Source organism: Spodoptera frugiperda, chromosome 18, assembly GCF_023101765.2.
Source record: "Spodoptera frugiperda isolate SF20-4 chromosome 18, AGI-APGP_CSIRO_Sfru_2.0, whole genome shotgun sequence".
Lineage (NCBI taxonomy): Eukaryota > Metazoa > Arthropoda > Insecta > Lepidoptera > Noctuidae > Spodoptera > Spodoptera frugiperda.
Genome location: NC_064229.1, coordinates 1,947,836 through 1,968,810, shown reverse-complemented (window position 1 = coordinate 1,968,810; position 20,975 = coordinate 1,947,836). Strand labels below are relative to the sequence as shown.

Here is a 20,975-nt window from a genome sequence, read left to right as displayed (position 1 = left end):
TTACCTACCGTACGTGCTATCTTGATGGGAATTTTAATATCAGTGTCATAGAAAATAATTTTGTTTGGGATAGTGAGATTGTGTAAAAAACGAATTAATTTGACGTAAAATATTCTTATGTTATGTGTGTTCTATGATAAAATGCCTATATTTAAATATGTTGTTGTAAGTTTTTTTTCAGCTCCAATATTATATTCTTGATATTAAAACTCCCACCAAGACAGCACCATTTTAATTATAATACTTATCTAATAATATTCAATGATTTTATAAATTCCTTCTTGCCACTTTATGTGTTACCTCACGGCGACACTTGATGCCTACTCGATACGTCACTAGGCCACTGACGGCTACCATAGACAAACAACTCTACCTTATCTATGATTAGCACGAATTGGTTGATTTGAAAAATTAAGGCCGCCAACGGTAGTTGACTCGATACAAAATAAAAAAATGTTGTCAAAATTGATCACAAGTACTCGTAGCTACATACGTTTGGCAGTTTACATACCTGGGAACAATTTGACAGTACCTAAGTCCTAACCCGGAGTTAAACCGAACGCTATCCCCTATATACGGTCTACTAAAGTAATCCTTACATTGTAAACTGTTACCCTTCCCGTAAACATTAGTGCCTTTCTAGTCCTTAGATATCTAACACTTAAAGGGCTAAAATATCATGAAATAATCACTTATGAGGTTTATATAATGTCTTACCCTAGGTTACATTACATACGAATCCATACAAGGACTCATATCTTTGGTAAAATTATCGAAAATTTTTAATTCTCGGAAATTAAAATATTTTTGTACACAATAATGTCGGAAATCGGGTGCAGGCCTCGCGTTACTATGGTTCGATTTAGCATTGAAGTATTGAGTCACTATTAGAAATCTCTCACATTTCGGTAATGGAAGCCTTCAGCGTACTATACGGCACCAGAACACGTACGTATATACAGACACTTCGAGCTCCACTAACGCACTAACGAATACTGAGGGGGAATGACGCTGCCTCGAGGAAGACGGTGAGTAACTGAATACACAGAACCTTAGTCTAGAATGAGGGTGAGTTCATGGAGCAGCTACGATGGGCGGGCGCGGGGCGCGCGGCGGGGGCCGGGGCGGCGGGCGGGGGGCGCGGCCTCGTCCAGCGGCGGCGGCGGCGGCGGCGGCAGGTCGCGCACGCGGAAGCACACCGCGTACGCCAGCACGAACACCACGTACGGCACCACCACCGCCGCCGCCAGCCGCAGCCGCGGCACCGCGCCTCTCTCCAGCGACTCGGAAAATCACTTCTCTTCGTCTTCGTCGCGGAATAGGTACGTCGACCTGGGATAAAAGTCAAGTCAATAAATATGGAAACTGTGTGGTGACGATGTTTCGCCAAACCAACGATTTCAAATCACCTAATACTTAAGTATCAACGCAATAACATCTTTAGAGAATCACCCAATCTGATTCAATGTCCGCAATTCAAAAGGTAAGTACTAAGTAGGTATATGATGTCACACTCACCAATAAGCCAAATTAAATAAGGCGAACACAAGCGGGAAGGTGATCCTCGAGATGACGTCTATCCTCTTGGAGCGAGTGGGGAACTTGGACATCCAGAGCCGGCAGCAGTTCTTGCGCGGAGGGTTGATGTGGATCTCGCACTGCCGCATCTTGGATTCCACCACGCCGCCGCGCACCAAGGGTTTCTGTTTGTTGCAGACCAGTCAGGGAGGCGAGACATATTGCATCTTCGACTAAACCGTATGGCTAGGTGCTTTTGAATACAAATTCTTTTCCACTCTTCTCAAAGACGCCATTTTTAATATCTCCATCACATGCATGCTCTTGTAATTTGGAGATATTGATTGTGTTTCAAAAATAAGTTCACGACGAAGATGCAATAACTTTCAAACAAGATAATTATAACAGTCAAAATGTACCAAATCGTAATAATAACTGAAGCTAACTACTAAAATTCTGACCATCTACCTAAACAAACTACATAACTCGAAATCAAAGAATAATGTTCAAATAAATCCGATCAAACGAACAAACAGATCATTCACCTCATTCAAACTCAAGGACTACTTTCGAAAAAGCCTCATCGTAATGCAAAAAGAAAACTAATTCTGTACCAAATTCTCAAAATACAACATCTAAGAATGTTTCAAAGCGGAAAATATTCATCCAAAAGCACTAAGTAATTGAGGATCTGGAGTAAATCGGATTTGAGCTCACCATAGCAAACGTGGTGTTGCTATCTGTGTCGAGGAGGTCGGAGGCAGCGTCCATGCTGGCTGCTTCCATCTCCCTTCTCGCTTTCTTCATGTTTTCTCTATGCATGTCAGAGCGAGACGCATAGTTCACTAGAGCGAACTCTAGCAATGCTCCGAAGACGAAGGTGAGGCACACGCCTGTCCAGACGTCGATGGCTTTGGTGTAGGACACTGGAGGCAGGGAGGCGTTGATACCTGATGACTGGGTCGCCATCGTGAGCAGTGTCGTTACACCTGGAACAAGGAGTTGGTTTGTGGTGGAAATAGTAGTTAGCTTATCATGGTGGCATCATGTATGGTTTCCTTCAAAGGGATGAATAATGCACCCAATAATGTGTTTGAATGATGATAATGGATGGAGTAGTTTGGAACAACTGTCTTGTAGTTTGGAGTGTCCCCGATATATCCCATTGACTTATTAAAACCACTATTATCTGGTGTGCCATACAAAAATAAGCCAATTATTTTAACAGTCTCGGTAGCTGGTCGATGTAATCTAGCTCTAAGAATTCTATTGTAGTTCTGGAAAATAATAATGGCTTACGTGTTCACATGAGCAATTTACTTGTCTGTGGCATTTTGAAGAACTTAGGTCCAAATTGTTACTAGGAACAATCCAGTGCCTCTATGGCTAACAAGTTTCTAGAATTTCTCGACTATAATTGGAGATTGAACAGGAAAGTTCACGTTCTAAATTTTGGAGTATGATATGGAAAAGCTGGATATGAAAAAGTTGTTTTTTATTTTTATAAAAATGTCACTAACATTTTGGAAGACTAAGACATCTATTATATTAGAGGTGAGTTGGGTTTGCCTTACTGCTCACTAGCGCCACCTTGTGAGTGCCAAAACACTAATTGCTTATTATAGATATACTAAAGTCACCTCTCCTCACAAAAAATAACATTCTTGATCCTCTTCTTCTCTCTTCTTGATAAAATAAGCCATATAAGCCCAATTTATTCCTGTCAGTTTCAGAAAACCCACATTCACCATGGTACCGTACCTAGTGAAACTCTAGCAGGCACCGCTCCCTGGTCCAGCCAGAACGACACCCAGGACACGATGACCAACATGCAGCATGGGATGTAGATCTGGATCAGGTAGTAACTGAACTCGCGCTTGAACAGCAGGTCTACTTTCAGACAACTGTATTCACCTGGAGATTTAAAAATAAAATTAGTATCGGAAATAGTATTTTTAAGTCAATGTCAAATCACCTATTTCAATAAGATCAATAAGGCACATTGGAAACTATAAAAAAAAACGGTCAGTCCTCATGTGAAGCTATTAGCTCGGTCCAAATTGTGGATTTCTATGGAGACGTACGAGCAAGAGACACTATGGTTAGGTACTCTTTTTCAAGAGTTTGTTTTTGTAACTACTGACCTTGAAATCTCTCTATTTAGTATTGAACTAGGATATGTTGAGAAATTTAATTTGTATGTAATGCTCATATAGAAGAAAACTAGGATATTATTTGAATCTAGAAGTACTGAAAGTCAATTTTTAATTTACCAGTATTAGTCTTGCTGTTACAGTAGTCAGTGAGGAACTTTTCTAGAGTGAACCGCGGCAGATGTAGGTTCTTCACAACCTGGACTGGATCGCCCTCCTTCCACAGGAACACCAAGTCGTCTGTCGTCCAGCCGTCTGGGGAATTATAGAAAGGATTTTAAGATAGATGCTGCAAATATATGAAAATTAAAATGAAAAGTCGTAAGTAGAGTAAGTATGAATCCAAAGAGCCATTAAAGACTTCTCCATCATATAATTCCTTTGGTGAATAATCTTGATAATGTGCGGATTAGATAAGGTCATAATTGATTTTGGGAATACTCAATTACGAAATGATGGTAACAGCAATGAAACCAGAATTGGAAAAACAGAAGATACGTAACTATTATTGGATTCAAAATTCCCCAATTCTATATTTATTGTTGCACAGAATACTGCATGACTTCAGACAACATTCTGACAAAAATCCCGCACGGAATTAGCAATGACAGACTGGAACTACAATGGTGCCCGCCTAAACATACCGTCAAGTTGATAGGCAGCTATAGCACCAACGGAATTTCCATCTCTAATTAACTACAGAACAAATGGTATTCATAAAACCTCTAAACAAAAATTATAATGACAATTTAAATAAACACCGTTTTTACTGATTCAAGGCTGTATTTGTTTACAAGGGGTGTTGAAAATCAGAGCTATTCGGGAAGCCGGCACGCAATGTAAACAGCGTAATGAAATGTAAACGGACCGCTCAAATATCTGCCGGTAACTGCTGGGCGCAGCTGGTTTAAGTAATTTTTGTGGTGACATTATATCGTTTCATAACGATTATTATTTGTTGTATCGTATCATCCGTTTGTGTTACAAACTATTGACGAATTTAAACTAAATGTCTTTTAAGCTGTTAAACTTGAATTAACTATATAAAATCCTCGTGAGTTGTTGATTAACTGAATTGTATGTTATGAATTAAAATTAGAGTAGTTTTTTAAACAACGGGATAACCTTCTACCCCTTTATAGAACTCATGAAGTAATCAGCAAAAATCGAGTATTACACTAACTATTATTGCAAGTCTGCAGGAAAAACCGTTACATTATAATAATCTCAGAACAAAAGGAAACTAAAAACATAAAAATAATATTTGCATCTAACACATCAAGGTTTTTTGAACGCATCTAATTGCAAGATCAAAGGCTAGGAAAAAGGAATAAACAGATTACTCACAGCTGGCCATTCTCAGCGAACAGGTCTGCTTGTCCAGAGGATACAGCTTCAGGTTCATAGGACACGACAGCGTCAGGGAGATTCGGATGCTGTACAGCACATTGCCATTAGGGAAGATCCTAATGTACACGTTTGGCATGATGATGTTGTGGAAATGACCTTCTTTCTCGTTGGAGAAGAAGAGATCCGGCATCCAGACTCTGTTGGCTTCTGTCAGGGTTAAGTACTTGAGGCGACCTGGTGGAATAGAGAAAATTATGAAGTATCTGAGAAGTAAATTGTTGTTTGGATGTTGATTTTAATTATGTTAAGGAAGGAAAATAATAATACATTTTATTAAATAGATTTTTTTAATTTATATTGCCTGAAATAAAAATCTTTTTTTAACAATTTTGGCTGAAAGTTTGATTTGAGTCTAGAGATGCAAGTTAATTAATATGGGTTTTATTACAGTAAAAAATTAGAAATGGATTCAGACATACCTCCCAAATTATTGAACTTGAGGCGCTCATCTAACCACTGTTCTCGGAACGTTAACTGTACCGAGTATTCCTGAAAACATGACATTATTTGTAGCAGTTGTCAATATCCCAACAAAAACATTGATATATTGTCAAAGAAGAACACACTGTTACTCATCATTAGTCTGAACACTTTGTATAAACTCCAACAAACCCTGATTAATATAAATAACGATATTCATCGTTACATTAGGTTTTAGTAAAATAAATCTACATAACGATTTTCGTGACAACCGTTTTTAACGAAACATCTTTTGTCGTTGACGTGATTAATTAATTATTTTGACAATATTTCAATGTAGACCCCATTTATTACTCTATACTAAAGACATTTCTCCACTTTGCTTTCGTAGCATCTGTGCATCTAAAAGCTTCGTCTTTTGTTAAAACCATTTTATTCGTCTAGTCTTTTAGTTATCGCACAAAGCTATTCACTAATGACTTTATTTTACCAGTAAGCTTTTAATATGTCTTTATTTGTGCCAATATCGTCCTTTTTAGTAACTTTTTCATACAATAATGTACAAAGAGGTGCCGAGAGTACTAGGTGCAAGTTCCCAACGAGGCGGTACTGGCACAAAATGATTTATTTACATGTAATATTACAACTAAGGGAGGGGACGGTGTCGAAGGTTCGCTCAATAATTAATTTGACATCAAGGCACAATGCACTAGAGGATCCCTCGACATCTCAGCAAGTCAAATGAATTATCGTACAACAAAAGCCGGCAGATGCTCCAACAAGAAGATCAGACATGCACACTCGAACATTTACTTTTGGACACGAAACAAACGAACGCGGTAATGATGGAGGGCAACTTGATGGACTTACGGTATACAATATACATCTGTACATGTGGGCAACTGGGTACTTGTCGTGAAGGAAATGAAGGCTCCCGCTACTGTCAGCTCCACTGGCTCAATAAATCATCGCCATCCAAAAGTGAAGATTCGAGCGCCATAGTTCGAAGCAACATGCACAGAAGCGAAGCCCAGTTCGAACTTACCGTCTCCAGCATTCGTTGAAGGAATGCTTTTATTACCTTCATGCACAATCGGCCAGTATAACTAGAGCTACGGTACGTCTAGCTGTTGTTTGGGGTCGGGTGTCACATATTGGTGGGCAGCCACCGTTCCAAGCACGAAGGCGAGTGCGGGCGCGGCGGTAAGTCCCGATTACACAACACAAATTCACATGAACAAGACATATCAACAATTCATTACAATCAACGTACACGACCAAAATAGTTTTTATAATTTCCTCATCTGCGTGAACTTAACATAAGAAGCATGATCAAATAAACATAAGAAACATAAATAAAATGATGGTGTCTGGTGCGGGCCGCGGTCCCCGTGGTTCCTACAAGCGTGGCCGAATTACTTCACTTTACAACTTAAGTGATTCCTCTTTATTTCTAAGGCAATAGAGTCCAAATTGATTTTGAACGTATCAGTGCTGTGATACCGAAGCGGTAAGTTTGCTGCTCAACAGTTGAGTGCTAACTACTTGAGTGCCAATAGTCCATCCTGCACGTGTCTGTACAGCTCGAGTCGCGCCTGCAGGAGTGTAGCTAGTCAACAAATACATAATATATAAATAATAAGGAAGAGAAAGTAAAGAAACAGAAAAGATCTAATTCCACGAAGAAAATTAAAAGCTGTAATTTTGATCAAGATTTAAAATTAAAACATTATTTATAATTTAGTTGCCAGACTACACTTAGTCTGAGTTTATAATAAAATAAAAACAAAAATAAAAATAAAGTGCGCGGCACCGCACCACGGGATTTATTTAGCGAAATATTTAGTTAAACATTCAAATTTTTACATTAAGGGTGGTTAAATGATACATTTAGGAAAAGGAAAGAAAAGGTGCACAACTGATATTAAACCAACTAAAATTAAAGGGGAAAGAACAAAATTAACAAAATACACGAACACAATTATTTACGAATAGCTTGAGAATGTTTAGCGTAGTGCAGATATTGCATAATATTTATATTTTTATTATAAACAAAGTTGGCAAGACTGAGCTAATAGACGGGCGCGGTCCACTGCTGCCGCGGTTACTGTCTCACTATTGGGTTGCACCGGCGGTAGAGCAATGGATCGCGAAATCCCACAGAGAAATCTAACTTTAGTTTATAATAAAAATGTCACGGATTACATCAGGTTATGTGAAGACACTCACCATTTTGTAATCATCTATTTTGCTGATGGACCGTAGATACATGTTGACATGGACTAACGTTGGCGCATAGCCTTAACGACAGAAAACAACAATTTAAATTTTATTTTGTTTGTACCGCTTCATACAAATAGTGCCTAACCACTAGAGCAACGCGAGAGAAGTACGCAGTTGATGATAATGTCAGATGCTTAAAGGATATAACGAAGTGGAGCGGCCGCCGCGGCCACCACCGCCACCGCCGCCCGCCCCGCGCGCTCCACTTCATTACAGAAAGCTTATGCCCCGTTAGATGAACTCGTAAGGACAACCAGCCAGTCTAAATTAAAATAAACAAAACTAAATACTATAAAGACTATTTTTTTATTCTATTTATAGTAAGTTTTAGATGATGAACAAAGCTAGGATTATACCAGTACTGGCGTTCTAAGAAGTAACAGACGCGCGGCTAAAAACGATTTTGGTCGTCAACACCAAACGGGATTAAAGAGAAATCGAAAGGAAAAAATAAAGAATAAGAAAAAAATGAACATTACACATAGTGTTCGGGTAAATCACTCCTACTCAACAGGAGAGAGTTGCCCATTCATTTGACTTGTTAGAACCGCGTGAGTACAGAAAACTTATACTTTGGTAATAACACTAGTTGCGGCCCAGTCTGTCCTCATTGACTTACCATTGTGACGTCATCGATCTTTGATATACTTCGGACAAATATATTGACGCTCACTACCGCTGGCCCATCTAAGTACCAAGCAAAATATACGATAAATCACGGTATTATTATGATACTACGGCCTAACATTAGTTTGTGAATGCGCGTTATCATTATCAGTAGGACTAGCGACTCACCTGTCTCCTGTAAACATTAATGTGGGTACACTATGCTCATGAATGATCCGACATACTGATCACACAAACAACATAAATGTAATTGTGATCAAACAAACCACTAACATCAAATGAAACGACATCGGTTCAAAATAAAACGCTGCAAACAATCTCAACTGTCGGCTTGTCAACGAGAATTTGTGTTAGTGTAATATAGAGCAGTATCTATCAGATTGGAAACCAAACAAAAACATAAACTAGTCATAAAATATAAAAGAAAACTAAAATTTAAGTAAAGATACTATTCAATTTCAATTCTCGTGGCTTTAGAGGGCTGGTTTATATACCTATGTAATATAAAAAAATCTAACATGACATTAATTTGACAGTAATTTAAAATTTTGAAATAAGAAACGGAATTAACCGTCAATAAATATGGCGGACTTTTTCATTTAGTTTTTTATTAAACGACCTAAAACGTGACTACATTTTCGTATTAAAATATAGGTAATTATTAATGACCTAAAAAATGGCTACAATTTCGTATTAAAGAATAATTATTTTCGTTAAGTAAGTACATATTCCGTGATGTCGATACAAAAACGCAATATCACGATCGAGGGTCGAGATACCACCGTCTTGGGTTGAAAGGTAGCGTGTAACGGAAATTAACATTTTGTTTTAGAAAGCTACGTGTTTCTTGCTAAATAGCATTTGTTTAGTTTCACATTAATCCGGATTAAGTTGGCTGTCAGATTGAATTTACCGTTTAATTTATTTATGGGTTTAGAAGCGACATCTACTTTAAATTTATTTCCGTGCAAATTACAATTTGTAAATAAATATTGGTTTGTTTTTTTAGATTTATCGACAGCTCATTACTAATAGGACTTGAATTAATTTCAATTAAAACATCGTATGAACTATTAAATGGTCCAAAAAAACCTCTTGACCCAAACTGAGTTAATCAATGTCTAACTGCCGCATTCAAAGTCATTTAATGGTTACTTAAACCAGTCCTTAGCAATTGTTTTCGATACAAAAACGTTACTAAGGAATAATTTAAGTAATCATTAAACGGCTCTAAGTGTGTCAGTAAGAATCTCTAACCTAACTACGATTGGATAAAAATAAAAGTCGCCATTTTGTCCCACTATTTAAACCATCTAAGTAAAGATGATAACATCGGGGAAAGCATTGGAATGGTTTTAACGGAGTAAATAATAAAACGCTGCCCCTAATAGCTTTATAACGATGCTATCGGTTTCAATTCTTATTTACCCATTGACAGTCGTTTTAAAATTCAACATAAATATCTGTAATAACCTATACTTCAATTATTCCGTGTTAAAAGATTATCTTCAATCGATAAATGAACTGCAATTTATGAAAATGGGACAGCAATTTTAAAACAAATATCTAATTCTATACAACAAATGCATATCGTGATTATTTATTTGTTTTTCAAAGAAATTGTACCAATCGCGTGATGTCGATAAAATATAGTATCCATTATAGTTAATGATACTGCAATGTTCCATCGACTAATTCTATTTATTATAGTGACACGGAAAGTGTAAAAAGTATATCCTAACGATAATGTTTTTGTCCTAAAAATATTTGTTTCCTAAAAGTACGGAAATGTTTGGAAAATGCTTTAACTTTTTACAATAATTCAATCAGCCGTTCCGTTTGTTTACAGCGTCTTAATTTAAAAATAGAATTGTGTTTATGTCAATCATATGTCACATTTCGAAGGCGGTACATTTTTTTTACAAATACAGATAACAATAAAATTCTGAGGTCAACCTTTTTTTTTAAAATAACCTGTAGATAAACACACGCTGCAAAACACCTTATCAAGTTCAAACAAAACTTAAGAATAAAATTAAATAAAAAACGAAATTAAAACACATTAATAACTAAACAAAATATTAATAATAACGAGGAATTCAATTGGAATCACCAAGAAAATCACCAGCAAAATAAAAAGACAGCAGATGATGTCATCATACTATAGATAATTTAATTATTTTAATAGAAAAACATAATAAAGGAACTGCTCTCTCGTTTACCGTAACACGCCCGCTCCCGTACGAAAACAGTTAAATAGGCTGTAACATTTGTTTCTCATGTTTTCATACGTTTCATATTCAATATTAATTTGTCCAAGATCGTAATTATGAGCAAAATGTACGTGCTATACGAACAAACGAAAATTACCAATAGGAAACACAAAAATAAAATTTAAAAATTTTGAATAGAAATACAAACTCTAAGTAAAATGTACGTGCCAATCTGCCTAAATAAGGTCTTATGAAACTAAAACAAACGTTGCCGCCTAACTAAATTTTCCTATATATTTCAAAAAGTGCAAGATATAGGTACGAGCTTGGATAATTAAACGCACAATTTTTTCCATGGAGAAAAATCTCGAAAATTTTCAACTGTTTTTTCTTTAAACAAACAAACGGTACAACCTCTTTACGGTGTGCCCACTCACACAAGATGACAATCGGAGATCGTCAAGAAATAGAAATGTCACAATTGTAATCGATTGACATTTTATAAATGATATTACCGTCCGAAAGAAAAGGTACGTTGACCTCACGCCTCAAAGATTCCGATTTCTTGATCGATGATTGAAGTCTTGTCTAAAGGCTCATACTCTCTTTTACTAACGACACTAACATAAAAGGAAACATTGTTCTCTGTCTCTTTACTAACCATCTTAATGTCGCTTATAGTCGTAATACTTCTCACGAACAGGTTAATATTAACTACAGCTGGGCCATCTGTTAAAACGTTCCAGACAAATCAATAAAAAAAAGTTCAGTATCCTACCAACCAGTCCATTGATTAAACGATTAAAATTGTATCAATCTGATGGCGGCTTTAGGCAACCATTCAATAAAGCATTTTATATTCTATTCTTAGAATAAGTGTAATGAAAAGAAAAATTTTAATAATGACAAGATGTTTTAAATCTTTTCAAAATTAAACCTGACAGTAAAAATACAGATAAATAAGGATCATAATAAGAAATAGACTGCCATTAAAAATAAAGATTTTAATTCCTAACAAATATTATGATTAAACATTCAATTTACTACACGATTATAAATTGTTATTTAGAAAAACGATAGCTCCCAAACATGTCTAGGTTAAACCGATTTGAGTTTAATCTAATGTGTTGGGAAACGGTTAACGTTCGCGTTCGCGTGTAAGTTAACATCAATAATTCAACGTTTATTCACGTAAATAGGTAGCCAAAGGGAAATTAATAGTTTATTATTAATATTGTTACTCGCTTCTAAAGGATAATAATGGTAAAAAACCTATAAGGTTTAATAATAGGTTAGAAATCAATGAATTTATCGAAAACATCTACTAGAAATTTCCAGCCTAATTATAGGCTAGAGTTTGAGAGAAAACAAAAAGAATATAATGCTTTGTTCAATTATTAATGATTGATATTGAGTTTCAATATAGAATAGAGGTTTAATGAACAATAAACTATTTGAAATATAAGTGTAATAAAAGGTAAACTATTTATAAAGCCATTTCAAAGGAGAAAGAAGTGAGTTGCTTGTAAATGGTTCAATACGGTACACAGTGTACTTGACAGCCGAGCACCGCAAATAGAATGTTTATAAACAGGGCTGGCGACTAACTACACTCTGTTATTGCTTCCCTAAAAATACATTTTACCTTTAGACAAAGAACTTACTAGAAAAACCGTTACAAATGAGAAAAATCCTTAACCTTTGTGGTTATTACTTCAAAGACTGATCACAAGGCGCTGTTTTTTGTTCATGACACGACATTCCTACATAATTTCCCACTAAACAACTTTCAAAAGCACACTTCCTTACACAACCTTACAAAAACACATTTAGCAAAAAATAACCTCAAAAAACATGAAAAGAAAATAAATAACCTTTTCATCAACACTCGCGAATTGTACGAAAACAGAAAACAACAGTCTCTTTAATATCTATGTATTTCAAAGACTCTGAAGCGAGCTGGACCTGATATTTTTAGAGCATGAATAATTGATTAAGAAAAGCGGCAACCCTGACTCATTAGAAGGGTGATTAATGGAACCTTTGTGGAACCTTTTGGGGTCAATTCAATGGTGGCAGACGTCGGCGACAATGAATGAAAAGAAACTTGGAACGTATGTGATTAATTTTATCGCGGACATTGTTGAGGAAATAATTAGCGTAGAAATGTACCTGGTAACAATTTGGCAGTGCATGTTGATGAGATTGGTATTTAGTTATAGCAGTATGGAATTATGCCCAGTATATGGCAATAGGCTCAAGTCTATTACATGGGATTTATAATATAAATGTGTGAAAAGTAGGTGTGCATTGTACAGTGGCATTACGTGCCGTAATGTGCACCTCTGCCTACCCCGTCGAGGATAAAAATGTGTGGCGTTACGTTGCGTATATACGAATAGTCCTTCTACTCTTTGTTTTTTAATTATTGAAACTAGTCAGTAATAAGTTATCAAGAGGGAACAACAAATCCTGTTTCTATGGATAGATCTTTGTTTATTTTTACATAGAACTATCTTACTTTTTACAACTCCAAACATCAATATTAAAGAGTATAACCGAGCTAAGTACATCTCATAAAATTCGCTTTTACAACGTGAGTTTATGACTTTTATATGTAACGTAGCACTCAAACGATTACTAACAATACAACAGGGAGAATTGCTATTAATTTCCTGCAATTTTTTTACAATTCTTATTCTTATCTCATCAAGGAGGATGGTGTCATTTTGCGCTCCACCTCACTTATCCAATCTCGCATACAGAGCTTAAGTGATGAATAACTTCTCTCACATTTGTATATAAAACGGTTGAAGTCCAAGTGTAATGGATAAATTGAGTTCCATGATTTGTGGATATGATTCCATTGAAGGAACAGTATCTAGGAAGGTTGTAATGTCAGTAGCGTGATGATGACAAATGCGACGGAACCAGTCAGATAACACGTTGAGTTGAATTATTTGTATCCCTAAAGACTCGCCTTCATCTCTTACAGTCAGTTGCAGGAACGATCATTAAATTTTTAAAGTGACTTTAAATATTAATGAAGCTTTAAAGTGTTGCACAAAGAAGTATTTCTATCTCATTTTAATGCCGGATTAACTTTAATTAAAGAAACGTCAAATCGGGACTTTAGCCTATTTTTTACGTTGCACAAAACGTCATTAGCGCTAAAGGAGCATTAAATTGACAGTTTGGGGTTATAATTTTTAATGCCTAGTCAAACATCCATTAAACTTGTTATTAAACTCTGAATTCTTTTGTAAATAGTGCTAGTAATATTTTTTTACTTTATTACAGTATTATTTTGTCCCTTTCATCTTTATCCGCTCCTTCCACGACGACGTCGTGTAATTCCAGATAGGATAAATTTATTTGAAAAACATGACGGAGAAGAGTTTCGTGTGAGATACAGGATTTCTAAAGCTTTACACATTTGCGAGATACTCAATTTACAAACAAACTCGAAGAAATAGAGCCATCGATGGCCTCACATAGTTATTGATATGTTTGAGATTCTTCGCTACTGGATCTGCCGAAGATCAGCTTCCTGCCAAACATAGGCCTTCCTTAGTGTTAACAACCACTAGCAACACCAGACAGATATAATGTAGGATGTAATTATAATATAATAGTATTTAATTACTGAGTACTATTCATAGGAATAAATATATTAAACCTTTTTCGTCATTTCATATTAAACCTTTTTCGTCATTTCATAGACTACATAAACTGTTTAAAATAAATGTTAGCTGACATGGAACGTCAAATGATATATTTAAAAACCGGCCAAGTGCGAGTCGGACTCGCCCATGAAGGGTTCCGTAACAGCAAGTAGATGACATATTATAAAAGTTACAAAATAACTTGGTTTTACATAGTGTTTGTATGAACGACAAAATTATATTTACGGTTTTTGATATCTCGTTCAAACCAATTTTCGTTGTTAGTTTCTATTGAAATCTACACCATATATTTTTTTTTGTTTTTTCACTCTCTTATTTTAAAAGTTAGAGGGGGGGGGGGGCACTCATTTTTCCTCTTTGGAAGCGTCTAACTTTCAAACGGTTGATTTTGACGAAAAATGGTTTTGGGAACCTTTTGGATGGGTGTCTATGGATATGTCTTTTTTAAAGACATTACTTTAAAAAAGACATATCCATAGACACCCATCACGGGTATGTTAGCTGAAACAAATTTTTTTTAAACAGTTCCATGTATGGATGTAAAAACCCTTTAATTTTTAAATTTAATAATTTTTATTCAAAATTCGAATAGCGGTTATCGAAATACATCAACCTACAGAGTTTCAACTATGTAGGCCCAACAGTTTCGGAAATAAATGGCTGTGACATACGGACGGACAGACAGACAGACAAACATGACGAATCTATAAGGGTTCCGTTTTTTGCCATTGGCTACGGAACCCTAAAAATGGCGGAAAATAATTAATTCGAATATTGGTCGATACCAATATTAAATATTAAATACGCTGTTACGATACCAATGAAAGATAATTCAACACCACATTAAAGCAATTGATAATATTTTTATCGTAAAAAATTGGATTTTTCCTAAATACAGAGATGACAGAAACGCTCATGATGTCAATATTGACAACTAGGGCTGGCGATCTAGGAATTTCTTCCCGCGAACCAAAAAGGTTGATACCTATTTTAAATCGGAACACATAATTGAATCGGTCAGTGAATTAGAATAAGATTTGATATTTATATGTATTCCACTATTAAGATACTACAAAAAACATTTAATAGTAGCTAATTAAATTAACACATATGCTTAATCTGTCAAATATAGAGATATTTAATCAAATACAAAATATAGATATAGCTATTACGTAAATAATGTAATTAGCTCTGAAAAAACTCATAACTGAGTCTTAATTTACAAGTAACTAAGTAGTAACAAATGGTATTGTATTGATTTTTATAGTGTCCTTTAACTACATGAAATAAATCCAAACACAATCGATAAATCGTCATTTTAAAAAATCGGTTTCTTTCGAAGCGGGATTCGCTTCCTTCCATCCTTAATGACAATTTACATTCAATCAGTTCCAGAGAGTATACAAATACTACGTAATCAGTTCATTCAAAATATGTGTTTTAACTTGCAACACTTTTTAATGTCGTCTTTAGTTAAAGTCCCATTAAAGGGACCCGCAACAGTTTTGTGCAACGTCTTTAAATTTAATGGAATATTAGCGATAATGACGGATTAACTAATGTCGAATTTAAAGACAGTTTTCTGCAACTGACTGTTAGCCAATAGATATCTAAATAAAGGGAAGCAAAGAGGTTACAAGCCTCTCCTCTGACTTGCACATTTCCACGAACCTCTTAAAGTGTAAATGCCATTTCCATTAACGAGAAAACTGTACAGAATCATAAAAATCACGCTCAGGGAGGCTCCGTGAAATGTTCTTCCATTACAGATTCCCGCGTTCCCGCGCAAAGTTGTAAAAATAAAGATGGCGGAAAAAAATCGCGGCGTGATTTATGGTTTTCACGTAACGCTCCTCTTTTGTTACGCAATGAACTTGTGGAAATTACGAGATGTAGCACTTGAGTGGCACTCCGATGCTTTTTTGTGTATCTCTCGAGAAAACCAATCTCGTTGAGATATCTTAATATATTCTAGATAATGAACAGCGTGATGTAATCTATGGCCACAGGAAATAATAATAGTGGTGCCTGTGGTTTTATTATGCCTAGTTTCCTGTGAAACATTATTAGTAAACAAAATATATTTTATGCATATCTTCATTCTGAAATAATAACATAATCTGAAACGTCTTCGTAAAGAAATCGATCGCACCTATGAGGAATAAAATACACATACATAGGTAGTACGAGTACAAATAACGTTACGATGTTTTTCCCCACAATATCAAGAATCAAGCTAATGTGTTCCGACAGCCAGACAAACGACTTCCCTTTAATAGCCAAGATATTAGATAAAAACCTTTCAAACAACACACACACTATAGAAAAATGACTACGCTTCAATACACAATACGAAAAAGACGGATTTTTGACATGGATATTGAAAGAGGTGAGCACGACCTACTAGATGTGACCTACAGAATAAATGAATAAACAGATACACTATTTCACATTGACGAAGATGAAAAGAATTCATGAATATAACATATCTTGTTAGAGAATAATAATATAATAACTATATATTTGTAACAAATCAATAAGAAAGTCAGAAAGGGCAAAGATCGCATACCAAATAAATCGTTTGACAGTTTTAAATATGTAACTAGAAAATATTTGGAGTGACGCCAAAAGTATTGACCGGAGGAAACATTGGCTGCAGTAATTGAACTTTTATTAACAGAAGACAACAAAAACGTAACAAATTACTCGGATTACGACATTCAGCCTACACTAGCAGTTTGCGCACAATCCGTAGTTTATTTTAAGTCGCGTTCTCTTCCCGCCGTGGGTAGGTACTTGTGTGTACATGTGGTATGCACATTCCAGTCTCTAATATATTCATTGCAATACATTTTGTAAGTAAATGTTATCGATGCAGAATTTGGCAAAGCGTTGCTTTTAAATCTTTCACAAAACGCACCGCGGTGACTTTTTATTTCTTTTTTATTATCTCTGTAACTAAAGAGCCAGTTGGTTTGCGAATTTTATTTATATGTATGTTAGTTAAGAAAGTATATTTTTTGCGACCTTAAAGTTTTTTGAGAAAACTATTCGAACAAAATTAAAAATAGCATAGTCATTTACATAAAATAAAAGAAAAAAGTTGATATTTATATACATCGTGAGCGACTGTTTCTATCTTTTCAGTTTGAAAACAAAATTATAATTCAATCAGCAAGTTTATCGGTTTGTTAATATCATAACGTTGACAGTTAGTGTTTTCTAAGTAACTAGAATTAGCTGTGGTCTTAATGTCGTGGAAGCGATAGCTTTTTCAGATACCTAAAGATATTCTAGATTCTAGATAATATATTACAGTTCTTTTCTCCTATACCACTAAATCAAAGAAGAAACTTTAGTTATCAAATGAATATTCTATAGCATTTCATTAACAGTGATTACTTCAACAGACATTTTCAAAATCTTATATTATTAAGAGCGTAGACAGAGAAACATCTGTAGCCAGATACCCAATCATATTGCAATAACAAACTACCAAATTACTGTCTGACTTGAAAGGGCTAATAAACTATGATGAGAGAGCACCTGAATCAGATGTACAAATGCCAAGAATCTATTAAACACATCCGCCGATGTTAGTGCCAAATGTAGGGGTGATATACAAAGCATATAATATGTAGAAAACTTTGCCATCTTACTAATAAAGTTTATGAGTAAGTTTGTGTATATGTTTTTACTCAATCACGTCTACATGGTTGAATCAGGGGTTTTTGAAAAATCATTCAATGACTTCTTCCTTGGGTGAGGCGAGTAAGAGTGTCAGACTCTTGATGATTAAAAACCACCCTGTTCCTACTCCTGCTTTTCGAGCCGGAGCCCCGGTAAACCCGCTAGGTAATCCGCAGCTCCGAAAAACAGGGGCATATTACGGTCTGGAATAACACATAGGCTATATTTTATGTCATGGGAATGCGAGTGAAGCCGTTGACAGAAGCTAGTATGTTATATATGTAAGGGAGAAGAGCAGGTGAAGTAAATAGTGACTAATGGACAGACAACGTTGTTTGCACAAACATTACGGCACCATTAGGAAGACGCGTTTGTCATGCAACTACGAATTTGACTTGGCAGACGATGTGGTGGGTCTGAAGGGATTACGTTTTGTGTGTCGGTAAATATAGGATTTGGTTGCTATTCAATCTATTGTGTTATATGTTTAGAGATCTTTCTTAATGTGATTATAGTATTATAATGTGAATTATTTCGCGCAGAGATAAGTAAAAGTTTTTTTATGCAATGGGAAGCAAACTAGCATATGAGAAGTCACAGGTGCGTTGCCGGCCTTTTAAAAAGGAATACGCTATTTTCTTTCTTCTTGAAAGTATGAAGGTTGTATCGGTTCGGAAATACCACGGACGTCAGAACATTCCACAATTTTGCTGTGTGAGGCAGTAATTTAGAAAAACTGAATGTATAGCAAACACTTTTCCCGTCAAAGAAAGCTTACAAACAAACATTAAAACATCTAGAATCAGTACATGGAGACAAAGGGAAACATTTCAAAAGGCAAACTTAGAGACATAACAGTGTTATTATTTATCTCGGAGAAAATTGTCAGAAGGTGCCAACAGTTGGCATGAAAACCGACGATAAATGATTGTCGTGGCAATTCCAAGATGGCGGCCGTCTTTTGTTAGACCCTTAGAATTCTCAACGTTCTATATCTTCCTCACAAAGGTACAGATCTTAGCACTAAGTGCTTCTAAATAAAAAATACATTTATCATCATTCCTTTATATAAAAATACGTTTTTAGTATTTAATTGTAAGGTCAGTGGTTTTCTTTTTAACTTATTTTTAGTTGACCTTAGTTTTTCAAGAGATTGTATAAGAGGATCTCGTTTATTTTTGGTCAGGTGTATTGTTAAGTTATAAAAGACAAATCCTTTTAATTTTTACACTAGGATTTTCACCAGTGTCATGGGGTGCGTTCACAAACATACAAGTTCACATACACATGTGACCCGAAACAACAATTTATAGATCACACAAAGAGTTGCTCCGTTCAGGAATCGAACCCGCTACCCATTGTGCGGCAGCCAGTTGCCCAGCCACCGCGCCAACCGTGCAGTTGTCATTGAAAATAAAACACATTAAACTGGCAAAATTTCGTCTTAAAAACCGATTTCCAAAAAAAAACTTTCACCAATAAAAACTTCTTTTATCACTAAAGTACCTACTTTTTACTAAATTGTCCTACGACAACAAATCTTCGCCAAAGACTCCAAAATAAAAAATGGCCGCCAATAATAAATTCGACCGTTATTTTCGAACGAGACAAATATAAGAGCAGTAACTCTATTAATAATGGTGGCAACTAAAATATATTTTAGTTCCATAAATAGCTGATAGCCAAGACAACACATGTTTTGCACAGATGTGTGTCAAAATAAATGTGTCTGTGTCTATTATTACTTCATGATTTACAACATTAATCAAGTTTATTGTGTTCTCACGTTTTACGATTATGATTTCACATTACAGACATTTAGCTGTAATGTTTTGTTATTTCATGATTCCTAAACAAAGATTTGTAACTATAAAACTCCTATAACGTCACGCCTTTTATCCCCGAAGGGGTAGGCAGAGGTGTGCATTACGGCACGTAATGCCGCTATACAATGTACACCCACTTTTCACAATTTGTGTTATGTAATAGGGGGTGAGCCCATTGCCATATACTGGACACAATTCCAGACTCTGTGCTATTACTGAGAAATTTTCGAAAAACCGAAAAAAGCCCAGTAATGCTTTGCCCAACCCGAATCAAACCCGAGACCCCTTGTCCAGCAGTCGCACTTGCAACCACTCGACCTCGTTGGTAACAAATAACTATAAAATTGTATTAAAAATATCTGTTGAGTCATCCATTCTACTTTTTTCTCCTGGTCTTTTTCCATTTATGTTAAAGTTCTGACCAGATCCACTACCTATCCTCTACGACCTGCTAAAATTGAGACCACAGTTTTGCTCAGACCTGTCCATCTACTCTTCCTATCTCCCTAGACCATCCTATCTCCCTAGATCCTAAGCTATCGCTTCCACCACGGACCGAATGAAGCTGTAAGCGAAGCGAGGACTTACCAGTGCCATTGATGCCTGAAGGTCGGATCCTGGCGTCGTAACGCCCAGGACCCAGGATCTGATCGAGGATCTGCTTCTCTTTCTCTCGGAAATTTATCTTCCCACCGTTCATACATCTGTGGAGAGATTGAGGGTTTGTTAGTATGTTGATATGTTTTAAAGGGTGTCCCAACAAGAACGCAAGATTTAAATTTTAAATAAAACGCAGATATTTAAAAAAAAATCGTGAAAGCTTTATAATATCTTAAAGTAGAGAGGATGAGGTTATCTATGGAACAATACATCGGGCAGATGGCTGCCGCTGGTTTGCTGAAACATACGCGATCTTTCAATGAAATTTTCAATGACCGTTTTGCATAAATGCTGCGGTATTTCATTAATACAGCGTCCAATTTCCTTTTTAAGCTTGAGTCGTCGTCGGCTTATTCGCATAAACCATCGGACCCCAAAGAAAAAGTCTAATGGTGATAAATCACATGATCTAGGCGGCCAATTCTGGCCGTGAAAACGTGAAATAACACGACCGTGACATGACTGATGCAGCAATTCTATTGTTTCTCT

General features: G+C 35.8%; 1 protein-coding gene across 11 annotated transcripts in view; it reads right to left on the bottom strand.

The window, feature by feature from the left end:
- Positions 1-217: 217 nt before the first annotated feature.
- The window catches only part of LOC118277865 (glutamate-gated chloride channel), a 38,606-nt gene continuing 17,848 nt past the window's right edge, over positions 218-20,975 (bottom strand). For 2 of the 11 annotated variants that reach the window (XM_035596852.2, XM_035596853.2), the window contains exons 3-11: positions 20,415-20,530; positions 7,731-7,801; positions 5,501-5,570; positions 5,019-5,255; positions 3,792-3,926; positions 3,280-3,432; positions 2,236-2,507; positions 1,519-1,703; positions 218-1,332 (exon numbers count right to left, since the gene is read on the bottom strand). In XM_035596852.2, coding sequence (XP_035452745.1) covers positions 1,293-1,332; positions 1,519-1,703; positions 2,236-2,507; positions 3,280-3,432; positions 3,792-3,926; positions 5,019-5,255; positions 5,501-5,570; positions 7,731-7,801; positions 20,415-20,530 — 1,279 coding nt within the window. In that variant the 3' untranslated portion in view covers positions 218-1,292. The other 9 variants (XM_035596858.2, XM_035596861.2, XM_035596860.2 and 6 more) reach the window with 9 other exon arrangements.